Below are 12,578 nucleotides of genomic sequence, written 5' to 3' on the forward strand. Positions count from 1 at the left end.
AACCTTGTGTGAAACTCCACTATCTCAGTCAATCCTGATGCATAACAAAAAGTCCCATGGCATCTTTGACCAGCAATGGCAGGCTGACAACCCCCAAAGGAGCAAATAAGGCTACACTCCAATACTGTTTTGAAAAGAGCAAAGGTTTAGGTGTCTGTACTCTGGACTACTTCCAGCAGCATTTTAGACATATTAAGACAAAGAGATTCTTCAGTCTTGAAAGGGCCACAGTGACTACCAGTTCAGAGGCAAGTTTAGAAGCATATTAAGAAAAGGAACCAAGATAAAGAGAGCAGTATTTGCTTACTTCTTACACAGTGAGAAATTTGCTTACATACATTAAACAGACCTGAGTCAAACAACCAGCCCCTGGAAATAATGTTTTCCTTATGCTGCTACATACCTACTCCTGTGAAAAGGACTGTGTTGTGGAACAGCTGACTGAGACTTACCTCATCCTAGAAATAAAGTCATTCTGTAGGACAACTGAACTATCAAGTCTGGCAAGGAAGACATCTGTCTTAACTGATTAACATCCCCAAGTAACATCTCGAAGGCTAAAGAGAGGGCTGGTGGGGCAATTTTGATATGGATGTACACAGTCCAGGTAAGCCCAGCCTACAACAGGTCAGATGACTCAGCCCATGTACCGGTCCCCCAAGAATGGAAGGACACTGAGATTCCCACTGGAAATTGCTATAACCTCTCTACGATGCCACTGCAGGAGCTTCTAGACACTACCTTTTAACATTGTAGTCATTAGCATACGGGCAATAAGTTATTGTGATTTCATGAATGCACCAGATATTCACACAGAATAATACCTATATTCTATAGGGGGACAATACCTATTGCCAGAGCAATTTACTTGCACAGTAATCACAAATTCTCATTATGGTCCCAGTCCCACTATTACTTCAAAAAAGAGTGAGTCAAGGGAAGAATATTTAGGTTCTTCCATTTTGCAACTATTATCAAATCTCTTCATATCCTGCTGCCCTGCACTGCAAGCTAGCTTCACTTAAAATATCCGGATGACAATACTCAATGTAATTATTAAGGAAAATATAAAACAAATAAAAGCCCTGCCCATCAGCAAATAAAAATATATCAAAACAAAAAACTCCCAAAAAACCCCAAACAACCAACCTGACAAAACAACCAAACCAAAGTAAAATAAATTAGGAAAAAAAAAAACCCACACCCACAAAACAGGAAGACCCCAGTGACTTTGCTGAACCAAGATAAGACACTGCCTGTCCCACTGGAGGAAGTTAATGCAGGATGAGCATTACAGTATTCTAACAAGTAGCCTGCCTCTCCATCTTATGTGCTTTCATTATTTTAGGAATGAACAGTTTTATCAACACTAACTTTCTGATAAAGAAATCTAGTCACACAAGTATGTACTTTATGCAAAATATGAACAGCTTACAGATGGAATGATAATGAGAACAAATCAACACATAAATAGGATTGCATCCAATATTCCTTCCCTGACAACAGAGCAGATGTCACAAGTTATTTGGGCAAAATAATTCCTTTACTTGTACCTCCTCCTCCGCATCAACTGCTTAAAAGACACAAAAATGAGACTGGTCCATACTCTAAGAACAATCCCATAGTTGTTGATGGCTGTTCAAAGTCCTATCAATAAATACCCTATCCTTTTCTATGCTAGGGGAAAGGGCACATTACTCCCTTCTTGCTGGAGTTGGCTGAACCTGCTTGCTCAGCCTACAGGATGTCTATTAATGCTCTCTACTATTACCTGTCCATAGTGGGTGCTTTAAAAACAAATGTAATCTATTTACTTCACAATATGGAGGCAAAAAACCCAAACCAACACAATAAGACATTTTTACACTATTTATGTATGAAGGATGCACAACTATAGTAGAGATGTGCACACAAATGGTGTAACTGTTGTTTTATCATATGCTGGAATAATAAAAAAAGTCTTTAACGCTCAAAACTGTTTCATGTGGTATTTGCATGCCCAGCTAAAGCACAGAACACTTAGATCAAGGGGTATTTTTTATCTCAAATGGAATTTCTTTTCTACACAACATATCTGAAAAAGTGCTCTCCTATTACAGTTCTGAAAGCATAAAAATTCAGATGCTCTGAAGGTTTGTAACACAAATCTAATTTGTATTTTAAGTCATTAGTAGAAAACATGGAAGTGCCTGGATTCGAGGAATATTCCAAAAATAGAACTCTACTTCTAATGACATTAATGAACTCACGAGTTAGAAGTGCTTCAGGGACTACTTAACCTTTTTTGTGAATCTGAACTCCACGTTGTATATAAGCTGGTAACCATACTCTTTCTTTGCTAAATATGAAAGTGGGAAAAGATGTAAAGGTTGGCAAGCTTACAGATCTAAGCCAGCTTGCCAATCTCCTTCCAGATAGAAGTATTTCATTCTTAATTGGAAAGACACACTGGTATTTGGCAGAATCAAGTTTTGTCTGCTTTTTCTCTCCCACAGCTACTGCAGAGGGTGGAACACAAGGCAAAAGAAAGTATGACTAACTGCCCTGTACTGCAGGAAGCCTAGACTGAAAACAGAAGCCAGAAGAGAACTGTATCCAAGACAGGGCATATATTCCCCTTTGCTCTTCTTTGCCCCCACATAATACCACTTTTCTCTATCACTTACCTTTTTTTTTGGTTTTTTTGTCTATACACACATGACAAGAAGAGGGTGACACCTAAGTTAAAGGACTGGCATGCTGAACAGATGCTACATGGTTACACTGCTTCCAAATCCTTGTGCCTGTATTAACCCTATGTGAATTAAGTTTAGAAAGGTTAAATACAAGCTCATTAGGCACTCTGCAGCAAGTACTCAAACATGCAGTGAGACAAGGCTTGGTCCTTTCCTTGAAGATTTAGGACTAGAGGGAGCAGTTTACCTTTACAGGGTACTTGGCACCTCTGGTAGGGACAATCATAACCACTAAATAATTACATGAGACAAAATGCTCATCAGGGGCTACTGAACACAGGCATACCTTCCAACCTACAATCTCAAATAGCCAAAAATGTTCCCTCCAATCATTGTCTAAACTTACCTTAACTCTCAAAATCTACTAGTGGCCCTCCTTAAAGATGAAATGCTGTGCAAGAAGAGCCACTGGGCATGAACAGTTATGATTGCTTGTAATAGAGAGCTTTACTTCATGGAAGGAAAAAATAAAAACAGCTGAAAAGACAAGCTTTAACACTGCCTTGGAAAGGTATGCAACACACAGGGAAGGAAATAACCAGGTCAATCTCCTTTAGCTTACATGCCAGTTCTGAGAGGCAGAGAAAACCAAAACATCCAATCTGCATTAGAGAAGACCACCCATTTGGAGTCAGATGACAGGGGTCTGAAAACAAGTTCAACACTTCCTCAACCCTTCACTAAAAATTCAGAAGTAACACCTATTCATTACTTTTTATTTGGTGAAAGGTGTTCCTTCTCCAGAAGGCAAATACCTCCATGGTAAAAAAAACCCAAACCAACTTTTGAGTTCTGTCAGTGAATATAATAACTGAAAAATAATTAATTTAACAGAAACCAGTCATCATTTTCCCCTTCCCTAACTTTCATCTCAAACTGAAGAAGGACCCAAATCCTCATGCTACATCAAGTCACACAGTATGCACCAAGAGTATCTGCACAGAGACTCCTCTGATGCAGTCTAACTAGGGTATCACAAGTCTATACTTCATGTAGGGAGCTCCCTGCCAAAGACATTTCAGATGCTTAATTAGCAACCTGGTATCAGGGTGCATCTGAGGACCACAGTGCTCTACCCTGGTCCCTGGCACTGCCTGAACAACAAACCCCTAAGAGTCTTTTGTGCAAGAAAAGCTTTTTTTTTAGGATCATAAATGTACTTCAACATTATCCTTTTTCCATGCTTGAAAGATCAAAACTAGTTAATGAATTATCTGTCTAGTGTTGATAGCAGGCACCAAGTCTACTTATCAAAAGCAACAGTACTCTGTTAAACTTCCTATTTAATGTGAGTTCACATATGTGGTCCTTACAGCACCATCTTCCCACAGTCCCATGCACCACACAGAAGCAGGAAAACAGTAGTACAGAATGAAGACTTAAGTACAGAACCTAGTTCTGCAAAACTGTACTTAAGACTTCATCCTTTACTGATGTGATTGAAGACACCTTGATGTGCTCCCAACTCTGCAGATAATGGCGAGTTGGTAGTGAGCCATACCTTTCCCTGAGCTCATATCTATGTTGTGAGAAGAGTTATGTACATTTGCTCCTGGCTGCTCCCAAGTTTAACAAACACAGTAAAGAGCTAAACCAGGATACAGTCAAGAGCTTAAGTACATAGGTTGGTTGAGATTTTGCTTTTTTTCCCCTCACTGGATCATGCATTCAGAAAAACGTCAGCCTGTGGCCCACTACAGACAGTCACAACTTTAACTCCCCGAGTATTGGCTAAGTCATAACATCAAGTGCACTTGAACAAGGCAAGACACCTAAGTCGTTCTTCATTTATGCGTTCTCCAGAACCATAACAGCATGTTGCTATTGGTATGCTGTATTTGCTGTGAATTTAACTACAGCAAATGCACCATACCGACAGCAGCACCCTGTCATGGTTCAGCAAGCATGTGCAATCGTGTAACATCGAAAGCACGGAGCTGCTGGATGTGTGATACAGTATTACTGTCCTCTCCTTCAGAGGCCAGTCGCCCGTAGCTGCAGGCTGATGTCACCCTATCCTTTTCAAGACCCGGTGGAGATGCTACTTGGTTGGTGTTTTTGTTTCAGCAGCAGGACGGAGAAGAGGGAAAGTCTCCCCATCAGTCAAGTGCCAGAATGCCAGCAGTGCGACAGGGAACGCTGAGCCCGTGCGGGCTCCCCTGGACACACACGGCTCCTTGCGGGAGCCCCATCTCTCCCCAAGCCCCCCGTGCCCAAAGGCCAGCCCCGCACCGGAGAGTCTCGGACTCAGCGGGACGGCGCCCGGGCCGGGGCGGGGTGGCCCGGACCCCCCGCGCCCAGGGCCGGCCCCCGCTCGCCCGGGACAAATAAGGAAGTTTCCGCGCTGTGCCCGCCCGCCGCCGCCGGTACCTACACAGGCCGGGCACGTCCAGCATGCTGGAGATGCCGCGGTCGCACATGTCCACCTCGGGCTGGTTCTTCTCCCTGCTCTCCTCCACGATCTTCTTCAGAGACTTGGACATGGTCTAGGCGGGGCAGAAATGGACACCGTGAGCCGGGCGGCGGGGGAAACCCGCCGAGGGCTCCAACCGGGACAGCGCCGGAACAGCCCCGGCCCCGAGGGCCCGAGGGCAGAGAACGCCCCTGCCCAGCGCCGCCGGGGGGCCCTATCCCATCCCATCCCGTCCCGTCCGCCGCGCCCGCCCATGCCAGCGGAGCACTGCCCGGGATGCCGGCCGCGCTCCCGCCCCGGGCGGACGTCCAGGCCCGGCGGTGTCCGAGGGCACTCACCGCGCGGCGCTGCGGCGGGACAGGGCGGGAAGCGGCGGGAAGCGGCGGGACGCGATGGGAAGCGGCAGGACGGCGGGCGGATCCCTCGGCGGGACGGCGGGCGGGCCCCGGCGGATCCCGTGCGCGCCGCCCCCCGCGCCCCGCGCGCAGGCGCAGCGCAGCCCCGCCCGCACGGACAGGCGGGGGCGGGCGGCCCCGCGGGGGCGGGTCGGGATGGCGTTCCCGGGCAGCTCCGGGATTCGGAAAGGCTGCCGGAGACAACACGCATTATCGCCAAAATAACCCACACCAAAAAAAAATCCCGGTGCGTTTAACCAGCGGTTTCCATTTCTTCAGGTGACTTCCTGGGTTTTCCAGTCGGCTCTAACAGCAAAACCAGTCACACGGCTGGGTCCACGTTCTGAGCACCTGTAACCTGTCTCGACCAGTAGTAGAGATGCCATGGCGTTGTAGTTATGCACGTAACCTCTTTCGTAGGAATTCTAGTGCTCCTACTCACTTGTCATTCAACAGATACGGAAGCTCAGAGCAATTAATGACTAAATCTATTAAGTTACCTGAGGCCAGGCTACCCATTGAGAACCACAGCTTTGAATTTTGGATATGTACTCCATCGTGTTACTTAGTAGCCTAAAAATGGTATCCACAGAAACCAAGATGATGAGCATTTGCATAAGCCAGCAAATAAAAAAAACTTTCTGGAGGTGCTACTTCAACTTTTCCTTTTTTAGGAATGTAAGGATGTAATACTGGACTGCAGAATTGTAGCATGTTTATTCCTAATTGGAGTTTTCTACCTTGAGTGCTTCCTGAAGTTACTGTCTGTTTTCAGGTCTTCCTTACAAGGTACTACTGGAAGAGTATCTTCCCTTTAGCTGTATTTCTCAGCAGAACCCACTGTCACTCAGATGTACAGGGTGATGATGTACAGTTCTTATTTTGTCTGCACAACCATGAATCTGGATCCCTTTCCCATCTAAGAAAATGCTCTAACTGCTATGAGTCAGTTGTCCCAAAGACCTAAGTGCTAACGTGTCTGCTGTTCTTATTTCATGGCAAATGATTGTAGGTGTCATTTAGTAACAAAGGCCCTGGCAGATTAATTGTCTGTAAGTGTGGTCCAGCTCCCTTATTCCAACTAAGAGTGCATGCAACTCTAACAAGACACTTACAAAACAGTCTTCATAGCTAATACAAAGCTCACCTGTCTTCTCTGCCCCATTTTTGCAGTGATCAAAACATTGCATGTGGCCTAGATATCCACGTTGTAATTACTCCCCTCTTAATAAACATATTGTCATTACTCCCTTTCATCAGGATTGTGGGCTTTTTTTTGCTATCTACCTAATTTCATTATCCTGTTGTTGTGTAAAAAGTTCATCTATCATTCACAGCTTCTATGTGACATTCTTTCGGTCCTGCTTGAGCAAACCTTTTTTCTGAGCATGAATCTGTACCCCAGTCAGGGATACTGGCATTGGGTTTGGCAAAGGGAGTTGCTGTCAAGCCCTCCTTTTAAAGTTTCTCAGTGCCTCATCAAGCACTGAATACCAATTGTCTGAGAAGGAGTGGGAAGGAAGATAGACAAGCTACTCTATCCAAAGGTCCTTGATCATGAAAACTGATTTTTCAGATTGTCCCTTCAACAGTCATGAAGAGTAATTTCCTGCAGAGGGTCTATGTCACTGCAGCCACCCATTCTCGTCTCTCTTATGCCCCCCTCCTCTTCCCAGTATGTGCAGTCGATCTCAGATGTCCCTCTAGTGCTGAGGTGACTCCGGGAAGGTGGAGAAGGCCTTCACTGGCCTGCACTGACAAAGGAAGACGCAGCAGCCGCAGTTTTCGGTCTCTGGATAATTTTTTTCAAATTATCAGGAAGCTTGTCTCTTCGGCTGCTGGCCGAGAGAAGGCGCAGACTTCTTAACAGGTGTTTGCCATTTCTTATCTATCAGTTCTCTCTGTGCCCTTGCTGAGGTCTGTCCAGCAAGGCAGAAAGGGAGCATCTGCCCTTGAGGGGCAGGCACAGAGACTAAATACTACTTGTTACGTACTACATGTTTACTATTTCCTACCAATATCTAGCACCCATGTTGGACAGTGTGTTTTCAGTAAAACCCAATTAAAAAATGCCAACATCACCAAGAAGATGGAGGGTAAGAAGAAGGAGGAAAAGGACAAGTCACACCCCAAATCCTCCATGTTGGATTTTTCATACCCCCCCTGTACTAATCCTGACCCCCCCGTACATCAGTCAAAACCCCCATGAACATAATGTAAAAATACTCTCCTCTAACTTATAACTACTTCTACTTTATCTACTGTAAATTCTAGATTTTTGTCTCTTCTTGTTCTTCCTGCAGAGCTGGTAACTCATTCCATGGCTCAAAATTAAAATCACAGCTGTCTCCAGCTGTCTCCCAGGGTTTCTGACTCATAGGAATATTTGAAAATGTCAGAAAAGCATTTTGGGTTCCAACATCTCCCTGCCTTATCTGAACCAAAAAGACTTGTTTTACCATTCTGTTAATGACCCTTCGGATGCATAGGAGCATGCATGGCAGAACAAGAAGGAAAATTACAAAACCTATAAAAATATAAAATGCTATTCTTAAGAGTTCTCTCCACAATGGCGAGAGATTAAAAATGCTTATAAAGTCATCCCACCAAGATCCTGTTACCTTTTGGAGTTTGTTGATGCTGTTTTGCATCTGTTTTATGTTTTCATGGATGGATTTTGAGTGATCTGACAGATTCATGCAACACATTCCCTCAAATTCTTCACACCCATGCCCATGTGATAGCAGCAAATAATCAATTGCCGCCCTGTTTTGAAGTGTGGCTTGCCTCACACTGTCAATGTCTGTTAACATATCACTCAGTGTAGAGGACATGGCATGAGTATGCTTACTCAACCAACATGCCATGTGATCCAACTGTGTCAAGGCCATCCTCGATGCTGCTTGGGATGAGAAAATTGCTACTGCAATTCTCCGAGCCTTGTCTCAGGTGTAAACATCATCATCACAATTTGGGCTATATTGTTCTAAAGATCTCTTTTCCCTGTTTGTCTGTCTCCTCAAAACTTCCAAATCAGGTGTTATCAATGAAAGTTCACCAATGCTGCATAGACCACCCTTGATTTTTGCAGGGATAGCTGGCCAAATTCTGTCCCCACAAATTAGGAACAAACTTTTTGGTAAACTGATTGGATGTGGATGGGATATTTTGCTCGTCATCTTAGTATAATTACACCATGACGAGGCGTTTCTATAAAAAGGTTCGTTTGGAGTGACATCTACTGTATGATTGTCTGTTTCTGCCACTCCCTCTGGATTGAATTTGATACATGATCTCATTCTTGTTGACCCAAGAATGTCCAACTCCGGGGGCTCAAAGTGAGCCGCAGGAAGGAACTGTGTCCAAACATGCTAACCCTCCACAGGATCTGAAAAAGGCTTCAGAACTCTCGGAGGGATGCCCTTTGGAATTGGCCATTCCTCCACTGGCACACCCACCAAGCATGTTGAAAAAGGTTTCCCCACTCTTGAATGTGTCAGATAAATGCTGTCTAAGTTTGCTGCCTTTGCTAAAATTTCCCACACATTTTCCCTTGGTTGTTTAATAGGAAATCCTGTCCTATTGCCTAAGGCAATGGGCAAGAAAATGAGGCACATGAACATTACCCTTCTGAACCCCATGTCCATGTCCCCTGTGAGAAACCCCGCAATACAACAACACTTTCCCTTAGGAAAAACCCCAAGTCTCTAAAATATTATTTGTTGGTTGAAGAAGTCTCTGCAGCGTCGTTGTCTGCCTCTGTCTGCGTGCTTTCCTCTCTGCTTTTCTGGATCTCGTCCATTTGTGTCTGTGCCTGATATGGTTTCACGTGCCTCGCTGACACCCACTTTGGTCCTTGCCCTGTGGAAACACAAGCGAAACCCTTGCCCCAAGTTATTAATGCAAATGGGCCTTCAATCTGTCTTGACTCTGGATTCCGGATCAAAACTAAAGGATTCTCCCTTAGCTTTGCTTGTGTGCTGTTTGTGAAATGCCTGACAATTGGTGGAGTAGGTTCTGAAAAGGAGCCATTTAGAAAATTCAAAACATACAAAGCTTTGTTCAACCGCATATAAGGTGTTGCACCTGCCTCTCCCCTTTTCTGTTTATCCAAAATGGATTTCAGTGTGTGGTGTGTCCTTTCAATGATTGCTTGACCTGTGGAGGAATGAGGAATACCGAAAACGTGTCTGACACCCCATTTCTTCAGAAATTTGTCAAGCACCTTGCCTGTATAAGTTGGACCATTGTCTGTTTTTACCTCTTGTGGCACCCCTAATGATGCAAATGCTTGTAAAAAATGTCTGCAGGCATGTTCTGCGGTTTCCCCTGTATGTAAAGATGCAAAAATTGCTCCTGAAAATGTATCGACTGAAACATGAATGTTTTTGAGTCTCCCGAATGATGGGTATTTCGTGACATCAGTCTGCCATAGCTGCAGACTTTGCAATCCCCTCGGATTGACTGCTCCCGTTGATGCAGGTGGCTGTACTAACTGGCAATCTGGACAAGCACTGATGATTTCCCTTGCCTGGCTTATAGAAAGGTGAAAGGATTCCCTCAATGCCTGTGCATTTTGATGAAAGAAAGCATGACTCAATTTTGCCTGCTCAAAAATGTCTGGCAATGTCTCTGAGATGGGCATTGTGAGCTTGTCTGCACGAGCATTTCCCTCTGCCAAAAACTCTGGAAGTGAAGTGTGCGCTCTAATGTGTGTGACAAAATATTTATTTTCTCTATTTTCCAAAATTCTCCTCATGCTTACTAAGTATGAATATAGGATTTCATTATCTGTGTTTTAAAAGTGATCCCTCTAACCTTTTGACCACATTCGCAACATATGCTGAGTCTGTGACCAAATTCAGAGGCTCCTGAAATAATTGAAAAGCTCTGACCACTGCTGCCAATTCTGTAATTTGTGGTGAACCTTCTACCTTTTTGATATCTGATTCCCATTCCCCTGTTTTTGGATTTTGCCAAGTGACCACTGACTTGTGGGTTTTTCCCGAACCATCAGTGAACACTGTCATCCCTTCCAATGGTTCCTCACTGATTTTTGGTTTCTCCTTGAAACTTATGTTCGTGCTCAACAACCTGTGTGCTAAAAATTGATTTGTGCAAGCTCCTGGATAACCTAACAAGGCGATTAAGATATCTTGTGATCGCTGCATTGCCCAATCGAAGTAATCTGTTGTGAAAGGTAGATAAATGGTTGAAAAGTCCCTTCCTGACACTGTCAACATCCTAGTTCTTGCCTTAATAATAATCTGAGCAGCCATCTCTACATCTGTAAGGATTGTTTTCGGAGACCTGTAAGACAAAAACACCCACTCTATTATTAATAGAGGATCCCTCTGTGACACATCCCACTGAAAAATCAACCCATAGAACTGTACAGCTTCCCCCAACACTGCTAACTGGAAAGGGAGTGATTGTACAAAACGATGTGCTTGTCCCTGCTGTATGATGTTCGAGATCTTTTCAAGCTGTTTCCGTGCTTCAGGTGCCAAAGTCCTGGGAGCTTTCATGTCTTTGTCCCCTTTCGAAAGGTCAAGCAATGACGAGATGTCATCATTGGTGATTCCCAGGATTGGTCTCATCCAGTTGATCTCTCCCATGAGCTGTTGCAAATCCCGAAGAGTGGTGACCTTCTTGCTGATCTCCAACTTCTGAGGCCTGATTGTCTGTTTTGAGATCTTCCATCCCAGATACTTCCAAGGTGCAACCTCCTGTACCTTCAATGTACTGATTTCCAATCCTGCTTTTTCCACCTGTGCAACCACACAGTCACAGACCTCCTGCAGCTTCTGCTGTGTAGGTGCTGCAATGAGCAAATCATCCATATAATGAATTATTTTTTCCCCTGGGTATTTTTGCCGTGCTGGACGCAAGGCTTTGGCCACGTACCACTGGCAGATGGTCGGGCTATTTTTGAGGCTTTGTGGCAAAACTACCCAATGATATCTTTCTGGAGGGTCCTCCCTGTTGAAACCTGGAACAGAAAATGCAAAACGTGGAGCATCATCTGGATGGAGTGGAATGCTGAAAAAACAGTCCTTGAGGTCGATGACCACAAGCGGCCAATCTCTCGGGATCACTGAGAGAGATGGAAGTCCCAACTGAAGAGAACCCATGTCCTCAATGACCTCGTTGATCTTCCTAAGATCATGAAGCAGTCTCCAAGAACCTGAAGTCTTCTTGTGAATGACAAACACTGGAGAATTCCATGGGCTGGATGTTGGTTTGATGTGTCCCTTCTGCAACTGCTCCTGAACCAATTTTTTCAAGGCACTCAATTTCTTTCTTTCAAGGGGCCACTGTCCAACCCAGACAGGTTCATCTGTTTTCCAGGTTAGTTTCAGGGTGGTGAGTGCCTCAGTGGCCCCCATTAAAAATCCAACTCCAACTTCAGTCCCCACTGTGACAAAAGGTCCCTCCCCCACACTGTGATGGGCTTTTGCACAATGAAAGGACGAATGATGGCTGTCTTTCTCTCTGGCCCTGTGACAACGATTACGTTCTCACTCTGCATGCATAGGGAACTGCCTCCTATGCCTGTGAGAGAGCCCAAAGGCGCAACCAAGTCCCAGTCCCTTGGCCAGAAAATATATGAAATAACTGTAACGTCTGCTCCGGTATCAAGCATCCCTGTGATAGAAATTGTCTTTTCGTTACAAGTCAACTGACAAGTAACAATGGGTTGGTCTCGGCTCAAATGTTTCACCCACGATGCATGTATTTCCACCTGGTCACCAGGAAAAGAGTCCTGCCTATTAAACACCGGCATGATCTGCTTCTCTGGGTGAGATGGCAAAGCCATGGCCTGGGCTATTGGCGTGTTCTTTGGAATAGTCAAAGGCGGTCAAAGAGCTTTTGCTGTGACCATCAGCTCTTCCTTGTTATTTGCTGAAATTAAAGGTTAAACAACAAGGCCAAGAATGCTACTTCTGTCTCTGGCCATTATTAAAAAGTCCTGTCTTTTTGTAGAAATCCCTGTGACACCTGTGGGTATCACAGCATGGTCATTGTTCAAGA

General features: G+C 44.6%; 1 protein-coding gene across 1 annotated transcript in view; it reads right to left on the reverse strand.

Annotated features, from left to right (window-relative positions):
* Nucleotides 1-5,613, reverse strand: part of RSU1 (Ras suppressor protein 1) — a 102,673-nt gene extending 97,060 nt beyond the window's left edge. The window contains exons 1-2 of the mRNA XM_068212136.1: nucleotides 5,487-5,613; nucleotides 5,110-5,221 (exon numbers count right to left, since the gene is read on the reverse strand). Coding sequence (XP_068068237.1) covers nucleotides 5,110-5,218 — 109 coding nt within the window. The 5' untranslated portion in view covers nucleotides 5,219-5,221; nucleotides 5,487-5,613. The remainder of the gene's footprint in view (nucleotides 1-5,109; nucleotides 5,222-5,486) is intronic.
* Nucleotides 5,614-12,578: the final 6,965 nt, after the last annotated feature.

The sequence above is a fragment of the Anomalospiza imberbis genome, chromosome 1 (genome assembly GCF_031753505.1).
Source record: "Anomalospiza imberbis isolate Cuckoo-Finch-1a 21T00152 chromosome 1, ASM3175350v1, whole genome shotgun sequence".
NCBI classification, from domain to species: domain Eukaryota; kingdom Metazoa; phylum Chordata; class Aves; order Passeriformes; family Viduidae; genus Anomalospiza; species Anomalospiza imberbis.